The sequence below is a fragment of the Falco naumanni genome, chromosome 4, assembly GCF_017639655.2.
Source record: "Falco naumanni isolate bFalNau1 chromosome 4, bFalNau1.pat, whole genome shotgun sequence".
NCBI classification, from domain to species: domain Eukaryota; kingdom Metazoa; phylum Chordata; class Aves; order Falconiformes; family Falconidae; genus Falco; species Falco naumanni.
Window position 1 is genome coordinate 53,434,937 of NC_054057.1, and position 23,756 is coordinate 53,458,692.

Sequence of the window (23,756 nt, forward strand, 5' to 3'; positions counted from 1 at the left end):
GACCGGGTACAGGGGCTGCTTTTCAGGACAACATGGTTCTACTTGCTAATACTACACATAGTGGCTATATCTGAAGATCAAAATAAAAACAGTTTGCATCCAGCAGCTGAGACACTACTACAACGTATCTACATCACTCTAGAGCCTCCATCAATACATTAACTAAAGCAGTCAGAAAACCATTAAAATTTATTGCAAGTCGAATAACCAAAGCTACCTAAACCACCATCTTAAACATCTTCATAACTCTTTGAAGGCGAGGATTGGCAAAAGGGCAGAAAAGGGTGAGTGCCACACATTCCCACTACAGCAGTTGTTCCTACTGGGCTACAAAAACCACCTGCACAACTGAGCTGCAAAGACTGTAATTTTGCATGTCCTAGTTTCCAGAGGTATCCAGCACCTCCACAAAGCAGGAGCTTTTTGATTTTCAAAAGAAAAGTTTATAAATTGCTGTCTAAGAACACAGCAAACATGACAGACTCCTAAAAGCCCAGGATCAACCATATAATTTATTTCATTTGTGCATGTTGGTGATGAGACAAATTTCTCTATTTCCTTTTTGCTTCCCTCAGACACCACAATTAAGTGGCATAAAGCTTGATTTATAATCACACCAGATATTCTTATGAAATGTGCCCTAAGACATCAGCAGAGCCCAAGATGATCAGGCTTTATCAGGAAAACCTTACACCATGCTTAGAAATGGGCAAGGAAGCACACTCCCTCAAGTTGTAGTATGGCATTACATGTGCATACTGTTGATTTCTGAGGAAAACTAAGACAAATGTATACACCTGTCCAAAGCAATCAAAAGTATTAGATGCAATTACAACCACCACCTCATCCTTCCTTAGCTGTCAGGGATGAAAAAACTGGTAACAGGAAAAAGAAAGGTCTCATTTCAAGCCTCCTTCCTGTCCACATCTGCAGCAAGTTCAGTTTCTTGCAAGTGTGGAAGGGCTAACATGGGCTTTTAGTTGGTCTGCAGGGAAAAAACACCACTAGCTCCCATATAGTTTACTTATGGGAAGAAATGGTGCCACTACATTGCAAAGCAGTAGCTCCCCTCCCTTTAACCAGAGAGGATCCAAATCCTGCAGGGCATCCTGGGCATGCTGCTAGTTGGAAAGGGTTTTTTTCCCCAATAATAGGACAGGCAGGGCAATTTTTTTCTGTCACTTTTCACATTACAACCCTGAACTCAGCAAGGCAGTTTGGAAAGCAAAGTTCAGTCATTGCAACAAGTACCTACCATGGATACTCATTCAAGATGATAAGAAGCAATTTCCTATTAAACAGATTAGTAGTCACATGTGAGGAAAGCAATTCTTAACGAACCTGGGAACAGAGTTAGGCTTCCTAAAAGGCAAGATCATGTCTGAGTCTCTCAGCCTCTTGAGCACATATCAAAGAACACTGAATAGAAACAGCTTTAGAAGAATGAGTTGGCTGCTCCAAAGAAATTTACTTCAGAGGGCTGCACTGATTAAGCTCAGGGAAGGGACGACAGCATTAAGGTCAAAGTCAATCCTGATTATCTTCGATGTGCAGGTAATTTTCACCCTCTTTAAAATGAAACTAATGAATTGTTTTCCTACTCACCTTACAGAAAGGTTCTCAAATTTTAAAGGCTGTGTCCTTATAGGCACAGTCCAGGTATTCAGTTTTTCAGCCAGAAAAGTGAAAATGTGTCTAACGGGGAAAAAAAAACAACCTGACCAAAACAAAAGTCCCGGTGCACTCACTGCAGCAAGCATCACTGCATTCAGACCATATGTATAAACACAGAAATGCAATATAACCAGTTGGTTTTAAAAATTTTTTTAAAGTTCACATTAACATCAAGCATACTTCCCTCACACGCCACCGAAAGCAAGTGTCCCACCTGTGAAGAATTTTGCTTACACACAAAATTGTAGGTTCAGAGCCTTAAAGACAGACTGCAAAAGTGAAGACTCCTGCAGTGAACCACACTCATTAATACCTCAAGTGTTTCATACTGCTATCAGTCACCATGCAGCAAAATATACAGTCAGCTCAATTATTAGGGTAGGCTGTTTAATGAACTTGAGAGCATTGTGCCACATATACAGAGATCAAGGAGAGGCAATAATGGGGAAGATGGTTTTGCAGGGAGGGGAGCAAGGAAAATAGTCCCTGTATTCCCTGAAAGCAAGATCAGACTGCTAACTAGAGAAAAGGTGGTAAACAGATGGATAAGAGATCCTCTCCCTCCCCAGACTCTTCCAAAGCACAGGCAGGTATTCACATGAAAAGGCCCACTGCTTCTCCCTGGCTAAATGCTTATGTGCGCTGGTGTGACCAAAACACTGAGCCAGGCTGGATGCTGCCATGTCCCCTAGACAGTGGGTGTCAGCTGCTACAGCGATGTACCACTGGCTCCTCCCTACACCAACCCTAATCACAGGTCTGCAGCTGCATCTGCCTTGGGTTGCTCCCTGAGACTAACAGCATTTCAAATCCCCAGGTCTGAGAAGTCCAGAATCCCTATTATCCTGGATAATGCTGAAATTTACAACATAAACCACACTGCAGAACTGCTATAAAAAATATATATACATATGCATTTACATATACTAGCTCTCTAAATTTAGATTCCATACATATCATCTTTGACTTTTTTCTCCCCATCATCCAGACTTGCAACCTGGTAACCCTCCACGTGCTTCTGCACACAGTGCAACAGGACAATGGTGAAACCACTCATTTTTATTTCCTAGTCTTGCCAGAAATCTCAGCCACTAGTTGTCAGAGTGAACATAAGGCAATTAAGCAGGAAATAACAAAAAGTACTACTACATACAATTACCTCTATTACTACTTTGCAAATGGCTCTGCATAAGCATAGAGTTTTGTATTTTTAAATTGGGTACAGAGGGAATACTTCAGTGATGCTAACCAAAGCCATTTTTCTTCTTCACATTCCTTAATGGGTAACTAAATCCAGAGCATAATGACAATTCCCACTCTGGGAAGACTTCAACTACATGCACCGAAAGAAGTTGTATTTTCTCATCAAAGATAACAAACTCGGCATCTCCAGAAATCAAGTGCATAGTTGTCCTACAACACCTCTCTTTTAAACTTTTCAAACCCACTACTTACATTATCTTGGATAAAGAAATTTTAGGAAAGATCTCTGGTACATTCATATGAACACTCTATATGTTACTCTATATTTTTTACCTTTTTTTTTTTTTTTTTTTTTTTTACCAGCACACACTTATTCTCATCTTGACTGTACAGTTCTCACACACAGTTAATGCAGTGAATCAGCAATTATTTTTCTAGTGTCTCCAAGTGTCAAGATTAATTTCACTATTGCTGGTAATAAAATGGTTTCAAATGACATCTTTAATCAGCAAGTAAGAATGCACTCCTCCAATAGAGACAAGCTGTCACAAAAGGTCACCAAAATGTGACAGGATGGAAATTACGTTTGTAACTTCAACTGAAATGTTAATTCCTCTTTAAGTGTTTTCTCAACTATGTTCAGATTTTAAAGTAAGGAGATGTAGCTCTGTAAAGAACTTTCATTTTTAAACAGTAGCATCTGCAAAAATCTGCTTTATAATCTCAAAAGCAAGCAGATACTTATATGCAAACACCTATTTTTTGCTGTTTAACTTTTCACCACATGGTCAATCATCTGGTCTCTTTGTCAGCAAATTAACATGAAAAACTAGTATGAATAAAAAACATTTCACAACAGAAAGACTATTTTTGCTAAAGAACAGTTTCAAAAAAACATCTTTATTTTATAGATTCATCCATATTTGCATCACCTTTTCCTTGTATCTCAGAGCTACATCCCCAAATCTCTTAAAATTACACTTTAAAATAATTCTAATTCTTTAACAATCAAGATCCACTATAGGTTTTCTCATTGTCTGGTCACACCTCTACATTAAATTGTAGAGTAAAACCAGAAATATGCAAAAATGCATGCAGCTGTCATTTATCTTGCAATTATGTACAGAGATTTAACTATTCCAGTGTACCCTTGTTTTTAAATCATTTTGTTTTGTAAAGGCACCAGCACCTTTCGTATAAATAAGATACATAAAAGATATACACTACTCTGTCTCTCAGGGTTCCCTTCAGTCTTATTCTAATTAGAATCAATTCCTAATTACTAAAACAATGCTGAATAAAGGCCCTTAATACACACTTTGCCTGAAATTGCAAAAAGAGCTATTTGCTAAACAGGAACAACAGATAAAAAAAGATCTTGATTCAAAATCATGCACAATATAGCCTGTATGAATACTACTGTGAAAGTCTGGTTCAGCCTCTGCAGCTGTCTCCTTGCCACCTATGAACAAGCCCTCTTAGCCAAAACACCTCTTATAGAATTAAGGCTTCTCAATTTTTGCAGGCATAGTAAAAGCTCAAATTCCTTGCAAGCAAATTAAACAATTAGTAGGCTATGGAACTCAAGCAAAAAATCCTTAGAACTAACATCCTTTGCAAAGCTAGGCTTTTAAGGTAAGAAGGGAATTTCATGAGGACAAATTCCGGCAATCCAGGTATGTACTCTAGGAACTTAATTCCAGAATGCCCCGGTCCCAAAGACACTGACTCATCTGGAAACAAAGCAGAAGCACCCAGCTTCTGAGCTCATGCGGCATGGCACCCATCCTAAAACTATCAAGTCCCTACAGCCTGGCAAAAATTGCAGTACCATCAAAACATACATCTTCTCTCAGTGGTATCTGACAATTAGCCAACAGTACCTGACAATTTGCCTTCATTACCAGTTTGCCCCTCTCGTGTATCTTGATTCTCTTCAAAAGACAGGGCTTTTTCTCCATAGTTTGAATTGGTATTTTGGTACAGTAGCAAAACTATGAGAACGGTATAGCTTTCTGAAGTCAAAACTTAATTTCTGCCTATCTCCCTAATACCATCTTTTAAATTTTTTATTAATTATTATTATTATTACCACATAGCCAATATAGTTATCCCCAGTGGGGCAGCTACCACACTAATATCAGGTAATTGAGTAAACAGAGCACATGAGGGGTCTTGAAGTTAACTCTGAAAACCATAAATCAATGGGATTTTATTTAGACTAAAACAGAGCAGCTGCAAGAAAGGAATTCCTTGAAACATATGCCACCACAATACTAGTGAAGCACAGATCAGATAGCTGCTGCTTGAAAACAGAAAGCTTTTGAAGACACCACAAAAGCCTCAATGAACAAACATTGTGCCGTTTTTCAAAACATGATATGCTTAAACATTATTGGGAAGAAGACAACACACTACATATACAACAACAGACTACATATGACTTCAGATAGACTGGCCTATATCCAAGTTAAGTTAAAGGCAACTGTTCTATCTTTTGCCATTAAACTCTTCTCTAGAAGTTTTGTGAATCCTGAATTTTACTTTTAGTATAGCTCTTCAAAACAGTCCATTGCCACAAAACCTCACCCAAAGTTTCTGGAATGTTTCTCCTTTCTCTTGTCACATCTGAGAGCCTAATTATCGTTCCTTCTTTCCGTTCAGTTTTGAAACGTAATCGTCCAGACTCTTCATCATCATCCTCCTCTTCATCAGATTCTTCTTTTGTTTCTTCTTGAAGTTCCAGAGATTCAATAGCTGCCTGAATCACAAAATACAGAGGACATATAACCTGAAAAATCTACTTTCTTGTGATCAGCAAGCATCAGAAAAAGATAAAGCTTTCTTTAAAGGTCCCTTAGATTTTGCTGGCTTTATATATTATTCTCATACCTAACAACATTTAAGAGCTTGGTGAATTTTTTTATAATCTAAAGATATAAATTATATAGCAAAATCTATTGAGAAAACCTAGTTCACTGCATTATTTAAGGGAATACGGAAACTCCAGTTAGAACCACCATCTGATTAGTAGCTATTTTTGCACACAGAACATTTTATCACTGAATTGACTAAGATGCAAACCATCTGGGACTACTAGATTCAAGTAATACAAACATTAAATCATTTATTTTTTGTTTTGTTTGTTCACAACTGCCAGTAGCATGTCACTAGAAAAAAAGATATCCTTATATCTCAATTTTATTCCTCTATGTATGTTTAACTGTACTTGTCTTTTTTTCTACTCCTTGAATACTTCCCAGTTTTTATTCAGCAATTAGCAAAGAGAATGGAGAATAGGCTTGGATAAAATTTCCATATACTAAATTTGTATATTGGAATGCTACTCCCTTCTCCTTATTTACTTTGCAGTTCTGTCTATAATACAGAAAATTTATTTAGATGAAACTATGTCCCAAATGAAACGGATCCTTCTCCTTCAGATAAAAAAAAATAATCAATTTCATTTTCCTGTGCTGGCATGATAAAATTCATGTTCAGAATGCTACACAATGTAAATTTGATTTCTAGAGTTGAAAATTGGAAGTATTCTAATTTAGTACTATTTTCCATAAAATATTTGATTACTGTGCACTTGGTTATTTCTTGTACAAGCCTACTTGCTCACTTCATAAAGCCTGCACATGCATTTTAATTCTTTGCAAAGCCACTAAATATACATGGTAACTTTTATGATGCTTGAGGACAGTTAAAAAATGAGTGAAATAACGTGTAAAAAATGGTACAACCATCTAATTAACCACATTGGTGCGGTAATTTATATGAAAATGGTACAGCAAGTGTGTCACTCAGGTGGAGACATACTAAGTCACAAACCAAGAAAAAGAATTAATGGCAAATCTCCTTAGCCAGGAGCACATCACCACCCAAATCCAAAAAGAAACATGGGAAACAAGATCAGAAACAGGATCTGGCAAGACAGTTTCTACTTTGAAAGACAGCACACCATAGGAGCCCAAGCTTAAAGCTACTCCAACTTTGGTCTGGTAAGTGATCTGTATATTTAGTTACTGGAATTTAATGGACTACTGATGCCAAGTTATTTTCATCTTATCATCTCCTTACCTCAAAATGTGTTTTATCCATTCCAGGCAAACATTCACGCACTACATTTCCTAACTCAAAACAATGCTTTAAGACACAGCTAGGAGAACAGCCAAAGTTTACAAAAAGCTTTAAGGCCTATATTTTTAAAAGCCATTTAGTTTTACATAACTTTATTGTACCAAAAATGCATCTAAACACAGCTCCAAGACAGGACAACAGGCAAAAAAATAATATCCTTGAAGACTGAAAGAAATCCAAACCTCAAAAGCAAATACAAATTGAGCACAACTAGTCTGATTAACATATCCATGTATAATCAAAGCACCTCTGAGGAGAGGCAGATGAGAGTCATGGAAGAGAGGAGGGATGTTAGCAAGGAAGGAGATGCTAATGTGATTTAAAATAAACAAAAACAAGAGAGAAAGACAGGTTTAGCATTTTATTTTCAAAAGAGCAACTCCCAAAAGCAAAAGGAGTAGCAATATCTCTATCAAATCTATGGTTTTAAGTATCACAAACCAAATAATTTTATTGTCTCAATGACTATCTTTAAAAACTTTGCCTTCAAGATCAAGATTTGGAAGCCAGAACTGGAGCACCTGTTTTGCAAGACATGATCTCTTACTCAGCGAGCCTCCTCCTTTACTTTAGAGCATAAACCAGGCTCATCCACTCTCTATGTGCATGCCCCTTAAAAGCCACACTGGAATTCTATTTTTTATTCATCAAAGATTAGTCTCAGTCACGTAATCTGTGAGTGCAAAACTTATTCGTGCAAGGCTCTATGTGTGGCTCAGACTGGAGAATCAGGATTAAAATGATCAACACAATCTGCATTGTCCTGAAAAATTTTGCAACTCTTTAATGAAACGCTACAGAAAATACCTGTGGAAATTCTGTTGCCTTTTGATAATTACTCATTCTGGGGAAAAAATATATCCATTCTAAAAAAAACCCAAAAATGTAAGTAGTAACAGACTCCAAGACAACTACCTTCTTAATGCACAATAAAAAAAAAAATCTCAAACTTTTCCAAGACCAGCACTATTCTATTCTTAGACACTTACACCAATTCTGTAGTCTTCTGGGTCTAACTCGCTTTATTCATCAGCATAACACTCATGCCACCCATTAAACAACTGCCTTACAAGCATTAAATATCAAAGACCAAAAAAAAAAAAAATAAAAAATCAAAGGAGTTAATAAAAAGGCAGGCACCAAGGAAAGGCAGTGCTCGAGAATGCTAACTGACCCATGTCCAAGTCTGATTACACGTATTATTGAGGGATTTATATTAGTTGCAATGGAGACACAAACATGTCTGACAGCCAACCATATGTTCTCTACATATAGCTCCAGGAAAGGTTATCTGAGGTGTGTAGGAGCGCACACTCTTCCCCCGCAATTTGTTCAATAGCTGTAGCACGCAAGACTTATGTAGATCATCTTTTCCAACGCCCAGCCTCGCAGAATGAGTTGTTTTGCCAAGATGACAATATATGAATGGATTCCCTGGTCCAGAAGACTAAATTTACACAGGAAAAAACCACAAGTACAGACACCAAATTAACACATACTAGTACTTAGAGGATTCTGTTTGATACTTGCTAATCATGAATATCTCTGCATATATATAAACAGCCCCTGAACAGCCACCTGAGGTCACCTGACTGGACTAGCCAGCCAAGGCTTCTTAGCAGCTCTCCTCAAAAGGGAGCTTAACATTTCCCACTATGACACCTTGCACAAAGCCACCGAAGAGCTTTGCTGACCCTTCCTTACAAAGAAAAATAATGACCTTTCTTCTATCACAAGGTTAGCTTTTTCTGCCATCCTCATTAAATAATTATGCCATAAATCCCTGCCACCGACCAGAATCCCCATGCTGGTTTATGATCTGCTGTGGAAAAAGAGTGAGCGCTCCTGCCCCAAATCGCTTACCAGGCAGTTGCAGGACTGATAACAGACATAGCCCAAGGAAAGCTGCACACATTAGTCAGCATGACAAATGCTGATCTTCGCACAGATCCTCCTAAACATGGGACTGTCAGGTGGTCTGGAGAACTTTGTGTCAGAGATTGCTAAAATGTACAGAACAGGTAATCATAAAGGCTAAACCAGGTTATTTCCATGTGAAACATTATGAAGATGAAACAAAAAACTTTTACTAACTAGCTAGAAAATAAGCAATGGAGGCTTTGACCAGAGCCTGACACTGAAGCAGCAGTATTTACTCAACCCTAAGGGACCACAAAATAACAAAACACAGGTAAGAGGTTGTCACACCTATTCCACGGGCATATCCACTTCGCAGATAAAAAATGGGGGGCCGAGGGGGGCTGGTGGTGGGAAACAAATCTAAGAGATTCTAAATATGTTTAAAACTTGGCTGTTTTGATTTGCATTCTTTATCATTTTCCTCCAGGGTGACAGACAGCACTTTCAAACTTGAACAAAAGAACTAAAATGCTTAAGTTTTAGTTAAAACACAGAACAATTCAGACAAACACAATAGGCTTTTTTTTGTTCCAAGTCTGTATTCCATCAAAAGAAAAGCAGTATGCACCACTTCATTAAATGTTTCCTTGACTAAAGTCCTCATCATTTTTTATCACCATAACCCAAGACATTGTTTACATTTATGCAATGAGAAACCCTCTACCAGACTTCACAGGAGATTAGTTCCAACATAAAACAAAAAAATTATGAATTCTCATTTCAGTAGGTTACATGTTTTATGAGTTAGCAGAAATAATTAGTGGTATTATTCCTCTAAAAATATTTACGACATAAAAACTCATGTAACTGATGGTTCTACCACACCCATTTGCTGCTGAAACTTCTGGGTATTGAGTTTTGCTTTGTACCTCAACAAGGCAAAAAATATTTTCTGAAGCATTGCTGTATTTCTCGAAGAAGCTCCACAAACTGTTATTTAATCAAAATCTGAGTTCTAAGCACTGTTTCAAATCAAATACCAAGTGAAAAAGTATGCCTTGAATTTGATCTAGCAAAAACCACAAACTTTTCCTGCCTCTTCCCCACACCTGAGTGCTACTCTTAACAGGTGTCTCACTTCCCTTATTCACCAGTTTCCCCCATTATGTTTCAATTCCCCAGCTTTTCTCTTGGTTTACAAAATTACAAGAAAAAACAAGCTTTTCTCTTGGTTTACAAAATTTCTTCATGCGATCTGAAACGCTTTATTTGGTTTTAGTAGAAACTGCTTAAAATACAACACTACTGAACATCTTTCTCTATCAGCTTGCTCTTAAGTTATTCAGATGCCAAATTTCAATCAAGAAATAACAATGCCATTTATTTGTACCACATCTATTACAGCTCCATTCTTGTGCTGCATTTTCTACAGCAGAATGCCAACTACCCTTGTTTACAAGCAGTGAATATTATGAGATTTAAGGAGAAGTGCTGTTATGTAACACTTTAATAAAGAACAAAACTCTTCAGAGCTAGAGGCATGCATCTAAGCATGTAATAAATCAAAGTGCATATTCTACAAAGGTTATCTCTCGGTGGTATTCTCATTTGGAGAGTGCAATTGTGAGCCTGCTGAAAAATGTAAAAAAATTACAGAAGAAATAATAAAGGAATAAAAAATGGTACTGTTTTGGAAACAAGAAACCTGTAGCAATCTGCAAGCCATCAGAATAAAGCCAGCATGTAGATAAAGATGTGCCCAAAACATTGAAGTTACATGATGAACTTACCTAAAAGCTCCATTAAGAAAATCAATTAACAACTTTCATTAATGTTATCTTTTGAAAGGAATTTAATCCTGAATTGGACAAATTTAGACAATGTGATTATTACAGAAATCTCACTGGTTCATACTCTATGAATGAAGCTGTGCTTTTTTAAAGCAGTTGAGCTTGACAGTGAATCCCAGCTATGTACTTAATTTTACATGATGTGCAGTGCTTTCATCATCTCACACAGACTGTGGCTGCAGATAGCACAAATGCATCAGTCTGCTTTTAAAACACTGGAAGGAAAGTGTGTATAATGCAGTGGATGTATAAAATGCGTTTAAGTGTTTCACAGTTCTTTGAAAGGGTAGATGTGATACTAAGGTAGTAGGAAATTAACTACGTTAAGGTATATTTGGTGTAAGACACCGTGCTTGCAATATCCAAGACTGAATAAAGCAGGTGGCCCCTTTCGATGCATCTCTCCACCTACCAAAGAATGTTGTTTTTTTATAGTAAGTTTGATACAACTACAGTATCATAGCACACCTATTTGTTAGAACTTCACAGAATAACGCTGCTACGTCTTTGAGGAATTAATTTCCTGATGAGTTAAAGCTCCAAAGAGGGAACACATTCCAACTACACTTCTCAGCAGGTAATCCATTCAATCCTATTTAATTAAGAACTGGAATAAAAGTAATATTAAAGAAGATTCCTGGTGGGGAAAGGAAAAAATCCCACATCAAAAACTTGCTGCAAATTAATAACAGCTATGATACCACTGTTCCAGGCTATAACCACTGAACATACACTTGACAGATTTTTGGCATAAGCTTTCTTCTTGCAAATGAAGGAACTCATCCTTTTTCTTAAGCAAAGAACTAAGATAAACTTCACAGAAACTTCAATCCCAACACAACTTCTTTCAAAACAACAAACAATCTGACAATCCCTTTCTAACACAGATAACCTTCCACGTTCACACTCCTCCTCAAAGAATGTATCTACACACCCAACAACAGCAGATTACCCATCTGGAAAGCGAGGAACCACAAGCTGTTAAGAGATTTAGCAGACAGCATGCAGTATTACTATCATTCTCCTACCCAAAAGGGCCCCTGAAGTTTCTAGTGCTGAAGCTAAGATTAAATATGGACATTCTGAGCTCTCCCTTATGGTTTTCATCCCAAGGGGGGAGGGGATCTGATATATTTGACAATATAGATGCCATCACAATTCCATCTTGTACAAAGGGTAATACCACCAATAATTCAACGTTGACAAAGTTGCATCAGTTCTTACCCAGCAATATGGACAATTCTACAAACTCAAATTCTGAATTTGTAGTTATTTTAAGTTTCCATTAAATTCACAACATACCTCTTCTGATTCATTTGTCATTTGTTGGGATTCTTCCAGCTCCTCATCAGCTGTATATTCTTCTTGTTCTTCCATTGCTTGCTCATTATATGACTGCATGTAATCTTCATCCTAGGGCAGTTAATAGAGGACAGTGAAAAGACATAGGCCAACTTTACAGAATCACAAGCCCCTTAAGAGATGGGGTCTGTATGCACTGTTTCCAGAACTGGAAAGAAAGTATTGAATCTATCGGAATTGTCAACTACAAGGGACATATCACAGAAGGTATAATTAGCAGGACTTTTAACTATGCAGTAATTCCATTATTATCACATACATAACCAAAACAATTTTTATTCAGATCCCAGTATCATCATAAAAATCCCATCCACCGCTGTCTGCCTCATCTACTTCTGTACTTCTATATCCTTTCATTACAAATTCACGAAGCAAATACACATCTGTAGCACACATACATTAACAACAGATTTTACCCCATCAAAAATATAAACATTCTTAAAACATTCTGCAAGTGCTTACATATGAACGGGTTCAATTCTGAACAGTTATGAGAATAAAGCAAAATCTTTAAGTAAGTTTGCTTGTATTTTAAAACCTCACTGAACACATACGGTTTTAATTATGATTAAATCATTAAACTAGCAATTAAAGCCAGTGCATGTTCTCTAATACACTGCTTAAATTATATTGAATTATGCAGGTGACATTTTCTGAATTAACCTCCAATCTCTTTATTCAGGTTTAGACAGTTCTCAGTTACAAAAAGGATGAACAAGCAGGACATCAATCACTGTGGGATATTAGCACCTTAAAGATGTCTTTAGCAGGTCAATAATCTTTTCACCTTCGAAGGACTTTATCAGATCTTGTCTAAAGCCTGGATAAAAGCTTTTGCATTAAGTACTTCTAACAATTGGCAGTGTATCTCCACCACACAAAGCTGTTTTCTTCCTTAAGGATACAATCCTCAAGGTCATGATTCCAACTGCCTTCCAGCATGACAAAGGAGCATTACCTACCGCCAAACAAGCTGTCAACACAAACTTTGTTACAGCCTAGATAAAGAAACTGGCAGACAGTGATAATAGGTCTAATTTCCCCTCCTCCCTAGGGAGGTAAACAGATTTCAAATCAGTCTAAAAACCCTATGCACATGAAGCAATGTTATCTTTGAAGATACAATAGAAAGAAACTCACTGGAAATTCATCTAGGGGTTCATTGATTTCGAGGTCTAGCACTTCATCTTCTTCTCCAGGCTCTTCCCCATATTCTATTTGATCTTCTGTCAGTTCAGGATCATTGCCTTCATAATGTCCTTCCTCTGCATACTCTGAAGCATATATTTCAGGTGCTTCAGATTTGTCATAAACAATTTCATCTTCTCCTTGGTCATATTCAGACTCATGTTCTATTGATGGATCGTTGATGGTCTCTGAGAGTTCATATGATGTAAGCATGCCAGATGTAGCATTGAGGCTAACTGTGACACCTTGAGAACTGTGGTACAGGGCCAGGAAAAATTCAGAGGTTGAAGCATAACAGTCAACTACTCACAAAGATTTAGCAAAACAAAGCCAAACACAAATTCTGTAAGTTGTGGACAAAATTATACCTCATACGCTATTTGACTCCATGCCATATTTTCATAATGCATATTGTACTGCAGCTTATCACTGGCTGCAGGCTATTTGACCAGGGGAATCAAACCAACCAGATGGTTTAGCAGGTCAAACTGGCAAAAGTCCTGCTTGGTAACCAAAGCAGACTGGAATCAATTTTAATTCCAAGACTAACAAAAAAATACACAAAATTACAACTGCATCTGTTTTTGCAATCTTTCAGAATATGCTAGTAAATTATTTATTAACTGTATTAATCTTGTTCTTTCTTGATTATCCTGAATTCAAACTTACATTATTATATTATGACAGCTTTAATGTTCTGCTTAAAATAACATAAAATATATAGTCAAGAATTGTCATTCAAATGGCTAAGACTTACTCTAATTTAGTAACAGCACTGGCACAGACACTGGGAAAAAAATCCCAATCAATACAAAAACTGGCAAGTTTATAATCTGGAGCAAAAGTAAAACTCAATTTACTGTTTACAATAGCTAGTGCCATCAACACATAAAAGAGCAACTAACCAACTGCGGACAAGTTCGAAAAGTAGGGGGGGAAAGCTCTTCTTGATTTCAGAGCTCCAGGTACAAGGAAACCAAAGATTTTTTATTTTTTTTTAATTACATTCCTATTATTCAGTATTTTCCTAAGATTGAGGGAACAAGATCCAGGCAGCTTTGAGCTATTTGCATCTATAGGACGGAGAAGATTTGACATGAAAATGAAGACATGCAGAGTTGTCATTATCCTCCCAACTATAGAGGCATAAATGAGTTTGAATGGAAGTAAAAGGGAAAGGGGAAAGGAGAGGAGCAAGGCTCTCATTTTGTGGCAACAGAACTGCTAAAATTGCAAGACTTGTCTACAGAAACCTGCTTCCACTGAGCAGTATTATCACACTTCAGATATTTTCTCATCACTCGTGCTGCCTCATAGTCATCCCTGCTGCCCAGGCCTCACAAGGAGGAAATGCAGAGAAGAAACAGCAAGGACTGAACTGGTATTCCCCATTTTGGGGGGAACAGTCCAACCCTCACTCCTGCAGGGAGGAAAACAGCAGACAATAGTTGTACAATTGATGGCCCAAGGTTCTTCACCACACCCTCATGACCCCAACACAGGGACAGGACTCCTTATCTGAATTCCAGCCAAGGACAAAAAGGAGATCTCAGAGCAAAATATATATATATATATATATGTGTGTGTGTGTATGTATGTATAAATATAAAGTATGTAACACATGTATATATATTCATAACCCTTTAGATGACATGCCTGCATAGCATGCAACAAGTTAAGGAAAAGCTGGCAGAACACACATGCCGTTAAAAAGCAGCAGTGGTACTGCATCACTTCTGCACTACAAGCATCTTCTTTCCCCCTTCAGTCCAGCCTGAGAAGTAAAAACGTTAAGACACTCATTTTGACTTGTAGTGCCCAGAATTCAGTTGTGGAGCTGTATCACCACAGAGTATTCACAGGGCAGGATCCTCAGTAAACTCCCATGGAAGTATCTGCTCAAGCCTATAAACTCTGTACAAAATTTTCTGCTTTGTAATTGTACACAAATATTTAAGCCACAAATCAGGCCTTACAAACTATGAACCTCCCCTCCTCAGAGTCTTAGGAGGTTAAGATGTATTTTTGAAAGAAAGATAGCAGAAAAGGAGTTTATAGGAGAAGGAAACCTACAACACCAGGGCGGCACAGAACAAGAGCTCTGTAAGTATTCATAATTCATTCTAAATACACAGGGCATGGCATTGTTTCTTCCTTATAAAGTTTTTTTATAGATTTGAGTTAAATTTTATTAGATTCCATTAAACAAAGAAATTGTCTTACTGACATGCTAGCAATGCTACTGAACACGTATATATACACCATTAAATACCTGGCTAGGTAAAAAGCAAAACTATTTTAAGTATATACCAATAACTTAAGTTTAATAGTTGTTAGTTACCAGTAGTAGTAGTCATTAATAGCTTAGAGTTCTCCAAAACCCAAAAGATTTAGAAAAGACATACCGAAATTCTTGTTCCTCTTCATTGTCACTTTGCAGAAGATCATCATTCAGCTCTTCATCTGACAAGTCTGACTGATTCTAGGTTTCAGAAAAAGTCAGTTATGAACATAAAAGATAAACTTTTAACTAACTAGGTACTGAAACTATCGAACCTTCTGAACACTACACACTTTCTATGAAGAACACATCCCAGACTAAGACCACATCTTGAATGAAATTACTAACACTACACAAGAAAACAAATTGAAAACAAATTACAAACTTATGGAAATTTACAAAACTCAAATTTGCATAGCTGTCAACACTTTTCACCGATGCATTCCCAAACACAGCCAAAGGTGATAACTCACTTAAATACCAGGAAGAAAAAAAGGTTGGCTTTAGTACACTGTCTTGTGACCTTGATGCATTAGGCAAGTGAAGAAAATCAACTAAGTTACTGTAGTTTCTAAAAAGCGTAGATACCTAGGAGACTGGAGGAAAGGATATGATGGTATGAAGAAAACTGAAAAATCATAATTAGTTTGTAAGTGATGGGGTGTGTGCGTGTGTGTGTGTGTGTGTGTAGAAAATACCATGCCTCTTCTGAACTCCTCCTAATGCGTCTATTATACTTTTGGTTATTTAATTTATCCTTTTATTTTTTTTAAATAATTACTCACTAGGAAGAGATAACTGCAGTTTTTCCAAGCAGCATTATTTCCATCCCCTAAAGTAACAGAGGTTATAAATGGGTAGATTTATCTAAAAGTACTGGGATGAGATTAAATAGAAGTAAGTTTGGCTTAAATAGCTCAGGGAAAACTTCCTGAGAAATCCATTATTACTCTATCATATGAGTCCATACCCACGGATACCGCTCAGAGCCCTGTAACACGGCAAACTGAAAACATGAATACAAAGAGCACAAGAAGACATAATACATTGCAGACATCTAGTATTGGTTAGTATTCACATGAAGCTACTTAAAAAAAATGATCAACTCCTGTTTCAACTACAAAGATGTATGCAATGTAAACTGCTTATGGATTTGATAAATGCCTAACACACATACGCAATCCGTATCCTTCTTGAATTTTATTTTGCAGACCAGTACATGAGACAAAGGAACTTCCTTTTTTTAAAACTGATTACTTACACACTAATTTCAAGAACCTAACTTCGAGCATTTAAGAGTGTGATTATAAAAAGCTAGATGACTTAAAAGTCAACTTTTACTACTTCTGGGTTTCTTAACAAACCTACTCATCTCCAACTAAAACTTTAAAAATTGTTTTCTAAATGAATTCATTTAGCAGATAAAAAGGAGAAAGAGATTACTAGCCAGTTCTGATTTCCCAAACAAAAGCCACGTCTTCTCCTGCAGATACCTGGCAAATCCAAATACCCATTTAGTTCTTTTCGTAGATATCAATTCAAAACAGGTATCAGAGTAAGGAGTCTACAGCAGACACAGGGGGACTTGTTTATTGTTCTCCACTGACAACTGCTCCCAAAACCCTCCCTCACTGTAGAACGGGAAATCCTCTACCTACTTGTCAAAGTAGCAGTGAACTGTCTGCAGTGAGTGGATCTTTAATATATGCCACTGATAGCTTTTTTATTTACTTTCTGGTAAATACTGCTGGTATTTTGATGAGTAACTTTTAAATAGCTAGGAAACTCGCAGTTGAAGTAAATTCTCCAGAATGCTAATCAGCACTCAGGAAGCATAACTGGGGTGTTTTTTTGTTTTGCTTTTTTAATTGTTAGGTCAGTATGAGCTACAAAGACACTGATTTTGAGAACTATCTCCTTTTGGAACTGTGTGTTATGAGAAGAAATACGACCTTAGGAAAAAAAAAAAAAAAGTAAAAGTTCTTTCTTAAAAAGCCACACTTGGAGGTACTTCACAAAAGGAAGCAGCTCTGGGTGCAGAGCACTGGCAGCAGGGTAGATCTCAAGTACCTGTGGCTGTCAGGCTTTGGGGAGGTGATCGTAAAATAAATAAAAGGCATTACCAAACAACTGAAGGGGGCAGGCTGAACAACATTCACATTTTAATATCTGTAACAATTCACTTTAATGCACATCTCTTACCTTTTTGCCAGTTAGCAAATCCTCTCCAAGCAGATCATCATCAAGTTCACTGGAAAACATTAACAAATTTAAGAAGCTGAACCTTAGAAAACAGAAACAAACACCATATGGGGTATACACCTTAAAAAAAACTAACTTTAGGAGAATTGTTACTGAGTCTGAACAAAGCCTTCCTTTTAGCAAAGCATTCAGTAAGTTGAAAAAAGAGGTATGTTTTAAATGAAGCAACAGACCATACATATTAAGATCACCGTTGTGCAGTCATTTCATTTCCATATGCTCCCCTTTCCATATCCCTCCAACTATAACACTGCACAAACCTAGACAAAGCATAGGTATTTTAAACACAGCTGGATAGGTCCCTGTTCCAGATCCTTCACTTCAAGGCCCTTTAGGGATACTGTCCAATCCGTTATTTCCCACCTCCAGAGTACAGAAGCAAGACAGTACTGTTCTGTGGGCAAGACAGTCTGCAGGCCACCATATGGCCCAGGAGAGGAGGCACTGAGGCCAGCTGACTTGGGAGCCACTTAGGCCTAGATCTTTCGTAAATATTTATTTCCTCCTCTTCACGTTGAGGGGGAAATCAAACAGATGCTTGTAAGATGACAAACTCAAATGTATGTTTCACCATTTGCTAAGTGTGGTTAAGAATTCAGGAAGCATAGAAATACCTGGCTTACAAACCTCCACAGAGCATCTGTCCCATAAATAGGGTGCAACACAAAGAACTAGTTCTTTGCATGTCTTAATAGTAAAATGAGATGCCAGTGACTTGAAGTATGAGCTGTAATTCAAGAATGAGAGACTTTCTACCTGCACACCTTAAAAAAACACAAACTCACACCATGCCTCAGATATTACATGAAAATTAAATATCCCGAAGTGAGAATGAACAGAACAAGAATATGTGTAAAAGTTCCTTAGAACTACAGAGGAAGTATTTGAAAATGGGGAAACTATCCTAAGACATAAATCAGTGCTGAGAGTTGTTTTTGCAGGTGGATACATCTCTTTCAGAGCTGGTTATTGTACAGATAATGCAGAGAGGGGGAAATAAAAACCTTGTGGACTAAAGAGAACAGATGATATTCCAAACCAGTCCTAAACAGGACATTATCATCAGCAGAAAGCATTTGTCCATAATTACTGATCTCACACAGTTCCAGGAATGACTGAGCATTAACAAATAGCAATTGTTTTGTGCACACTGCAGTACTAAACAAAAATTGGGACATAAGACATATCACACGTTCCAAAGAGCAAACTGACTAGAATTTAAGCCCTTTATTTCAGAGACAGAAAACTCTACGTAACAAATGGTTGCAGCAGAATCTAGAGCCAAAACTGAAGTAGGAAAAAGTCACTCATCTTTCACCTGCCAGTAATCTGACAAATGTACCAAAAGGTTTGAAAATATTTCCCAGCACTATGGTCCACCAACTGACAGCTTTTAATAAAACTGCACTAGAGATATTCCAAAAGACAGCAAGATCATGTGTTATAGCAGCACTGAAAGATGAAAAGCAAGTTCAGGTAGTAAGAAATTCAAACCAAAAAGGGATGGAAAAGAAAGTGAAAGATCAAATTAATTATCTAAACATAGTTAAGGCTTTAAACACATTACTAAAAAACATCCTTGATGTGATTTTTTTAAAAAAAGATTAAACATTTGATCAATAGAAGTAATTGCATACACATTCTAGATTTTTTTAAGCTTTGGCTTATTACCCGACAGTCAAAAAAATTAGCACTAGCACATAAATTAAGCTCGTAACAGAAACAGAAGTCTTCACATAACGCCCCTCAAAACCTACTAAAATATTCAATGTCATTCAATATTTGCATTGATAAATTAAAAGAAGAAAAATCATCATTGGTAACTTTTTGAATAAACAAAGTAACAGTCACGAGCTTGCATAGTAAAGCACACATATGTCAAGTTTCTTTAAAATAGCCAAACCAGAAGTTATCTATGAGAAAGAACAGACCAGAAATACCAGATCTCACTATTAATAAAAAGCGGGGGAAAAAAAAGCCATCTGAAAAACAAACCCCAAGATACTCAAACATTTTAGACTAGAGGAGAAAAACAGCCAAAAAAACGAATGGCTGCAATCTGATGCCACACAAAGCCACATACATTAAACTGAATAAAAGCAGACATCTATGATAGCTCAAAATGCAATTCCTCCTCACTATCATCAAGACACCAAGATCTTCCCAAAACCACAATTCTAGGAAATTAGGGTTAAAATAATCTAAAAGTTCGCTGCTCTCGCAAGAGATGGACCCATTTTGTTCCCTTCCTCAGCTCCCAAAGGTCAACATTCCCCTCACTGAATAAATTCAGCTCACCAAATAAGGAAGAGAAAATAATAAAAAAAGACAGACAACAGAAGTTTTCTGCCAGTGATGAGAAATGAATAATCTCACAGAAAGGTCAGGATAAGTGAATTTCAACAGAAGTCACTAATAAATCAGCCCTGCCATCTCACAGGACAGCACCACAACTGCATATTTTTCCCAAAACCAAGCTTTGGCTTACTTACAGAGATAAATGTATAAATTAACAGCCTGTGATAAAGACATCAGACTGGCCCTTTTTGGCCTCCAATTTCATAAGCATGCCTCATTAAACATGAGCAGTAGTAAGGACACAAGTGTTTCAGGAAAAGAATTTATAAAAAATGTAATGGGAAAAATTCTCCAAGAACAATGTTACATCTGTACTCCTAAATAACATGGGCCTTCCAACTCTCAGTTATCACCCTCCAATATTTGAGAAAGGAAAGAGATACGGAAATTCAAAATTACTCAGATGACTGGGGGATGGGACTCAGTTAAGCAGGAACACAGTAAGATTTGATGGTTGATCAAGTTGTACAACTAACAGCATAACCTTTTCACCTTCACAAAAAAAGTGATTAGGTTGCAAAGCATGAAGGACTAAAAAAAGTCTACTGCATTCATTCAGCCTTTTTTCCATCTTCAAGAAACTGCATCCTATACTGAACCAGACCAGTACTTAAAACATTGAAGCAATTACATTAGGCCACAACATACCCATGGAATTTGTCAATTTATAAATGCCCAGACAACCATAGAATTTAACTTCCAAAGACAGCTTGGCAATCTAAAAGGAATTAATAATAATAATAAAAAAAAAATCCAACACATGCAAATAAAATTGTTAGATACAGTTGTAAAAAAAAAATTTCTGAAATTATCAGCAAGATGAAACTCTGGAAACTCCAGCACTGCACCTGAAAACACTTCCCTTACAATTTCACTGAAGAATAAACAACAGGATTTTTGATCATCTATCTTAAATTATATGCATCTAATAATAAACAAACAAAAACTTTTTTTCTAGAACTGAATCCTTGTGCGCTTCAAAGTCTCTGCTTAGTGAAAATACTCTATAACCTTTCTCAAGTTCTTTAAAAATACCTTTGCCGCAGGGAGGTTTTTTTACCATTGGCAATAAGCTTACAACTTCCTACACAATGGCTGTTTGACTCTTACAGATAAGTGGTAAAAGTAGGACAGCTAAAAATAAATGTGACCACCCAGCATCTAAAAGCCTACCTATTCATACCATGGAGTTAGCAAAGGCAAAAAGTTCAGAAAATACTCTAATACAAAGCATTTTGCCTTTGGTATTGGCTTCAGTATTTCTGAATACAAAGAGCTGGGCCTGGGAGGCAGCACAGTACAGTGAGCCAGCCTGAACAAGTTATTTTAATTACACTATTAACCCAGATCAGTTTCGTAATGCAGTTCACCATCCAACCCTCAAACAGCTGCACTGGCATGACAGAGCAGCCACCCCTCACCAGCATACAGCAGAACACCCTGTATATCCAAAGTTGTTGTCCAAATTCCTTATTCATTCTTACCTCCTAGAGCAATGAAAATTACCCACTTAACCTAGCAGAAAAGCACGGAAGAGGAAGAAGAAACTAATCCCTCTGGAATGATTAGAGTAGCTGATTCAACCCAAGAGCCCAGCTCAGTTGAAAACCACTTAAAAGTAAGATTTGTTTACTACAATCACTTGAATTATTATTAGAAAAGTAAAATTTGTTTGGAATGTTTTTTTCACCGTTTTACAGTGAAAACCACTGGCAAGGTCTGAACAAATCTATTACTAAAAAGGAGTAATTAAAAAAAAACTCCACAAAAGCGCCAAAAGTTTTCTCCTGGAAAGAACAGACAAGTCTAGCCAGCAGCTCGATTCTAGTACTTCCCTACTAAAGTGCCTTCCCGTAAAAGAACATGCTCTTATTCTCCCCTAACATAACTAAGTTAACACATACTTCTAAATCTTAGTGAGTTGTATTTTTCAATAGAAGCCTATACCTAAACTCCATTATTCTTCCCCAATGTAAAACTGAAACAGGACTTTGAAGATAAGAATTTAAACATCTGGTTAAAAAAAAATTGTTAGGCAAATTCAAGTACTAGCAAAAATCTAACTATTTAAACCACTGAGATCTACTAAATATTTTAAAGGAAAACCTGGATATTAATTGCAAAGTTAATTACAAAGCACAAATGATTTGCATTTGTTCAATTTTAAATGGTATCTCTTCATAGTGCTTTCTATATTCCTCTAGGCCAGTATATGTTTGGCACAATTTAGCATTGGCTGACACATGCATAAAGCCAACATCTTCATTAGTTTCTAAATGTGCTCTACTCTTAATGGTAGAATATGAAATGCCAGAATGGGAAAACAGAGCAGTGTAATTCAGCATACAGAAACCAAACATGAAAATATTCTACTTACCTGTCCCAATCATCATCTCCAGCTCTTCTTCTCCAAGACCTTTCTGCACCAGGCTTATCAAACTGATCAAAGTCATCATCTGTAAAGAAGGTGACAACATGAAATAATTATTGCTGAAATGAAAGGTTTCTGAAGCAATCACATAGGTGGGACTGGGGGGGGGGGGGGGCAGAGGGGGCTGATAGTATTTTTCAGAAGGTGGAAAAATACTTTTTCTACTTTCCACACCAACTTAAGGAAACCAGAATACCAACATGCTTCAATAATAATAATAATAAAAACGTGCTTTATAGCTTTCCTTCTTCTCACTATGGAGGTGGATATAACCCCAGATAAACAGAGCACAAGACAAATCATTGGAAAATGTTTCCAATAAAAGTCATCCCAGAGGGAGGGGCTCCCCAGAAATTGAGGCACAAGGGAGATAAAGGGAACAAGGTCTGCCAGATCCCTGCCTTGGGGGCCACAAGCTCATCTACCAGCACTAAGCTGCAAAGGCACTTTGAAAACAGGAGCAAACCTTAGGTCAGCACAAGGCAGGACAGTACCAGGAACCCAAAACAGAAGAGGGAAGTCAGGTGTAATACACCATCATTAATCTCAACTGGGGCATTAAAAACACTAGAAGTCACTGAAGCAGTGCACCTAAGCATGCACATGTCTTCAAGATAAAACTGGTACTCCATATATTTCAAGAAGTACCTTCACTTTAGTCCGTCCAATCGCAAATTACTCGCATAGCTTGGCTTGCAAATGACAATTTTATTACTTAAAAATACTAAATCTTCCATTTTTCTGCAAAAGAAATGCAAAGCTCATCTGCTCTGTTCAGATATCCAGATGTATCATCATCTGTAAACTGGAAGCACATACCTTCAGAAACAACCCTCACTCTCCCATCCTGTGGCTACAGCCCAACAAAGAATGCACACCTGGATTCAGGGTTTTTCACACATTTTAATGACTTTTTAAGAAGTCAAAAAAATGGGCAAATAAAAGTTATGCTTAACACAGGGAGATAACCAGCTGCAATTTAGTAGTCTGCAAAATACAAGAAGTTGAGCAATCCAGTCCTTGCAGTCTGACAGTCCGAACTGGTGATCACTAAGATGCCATATATCCTATCCAGTCATTCTCATATGACTATTTGTACTCAACTCTTTGACAAAGTACCAACCCCAAGGATCAACTGGGT

General features: G+C 37.1%; 1 protein-coding gene across 5 annotated transcripts in view; it reads right to left on the reverse strand.

The window, feature by feature from the left end:
- RBM33 (RNA binding motif protein 33) overlaps positions 1–23,756 on the reverse strand; it is a 105,795-nt gene that overhangs the window by 72,088 nt on the left and 9,951 nt on the right. For all 5 annotated transcript variants that reach the window (XM_040592350.1, XM_040592351.1, XM_040592349.1 and 2 more), the window contains exons 2-7: positions 22,562–22,640; positions 17,767–17,815; positions 15,689–15,765; positions 13,236–13,536; positions 12,036–12,146; positions 5,467–5,638 (exon numbers count right to left, since the gene is read on the reverse strand). In XM_040592350.1, the coding sequence (XP_040448284.1) occupies positions 5,467–5,638; positions 12,036–12,146; positions 13,236–13,536; positions 15,689–15,765; positions 17,767–17,815; positions 22,562–22,640 (789 nt within the window). The remainder of the gene's footprint in view (positions 1–5,466; positions 5,639–12,035; positions 12,147–13,235; positions 13,537–15,688; positions 15,766–17,766; positions 17,816–22,561; positions 22,641–23,756) is intronic.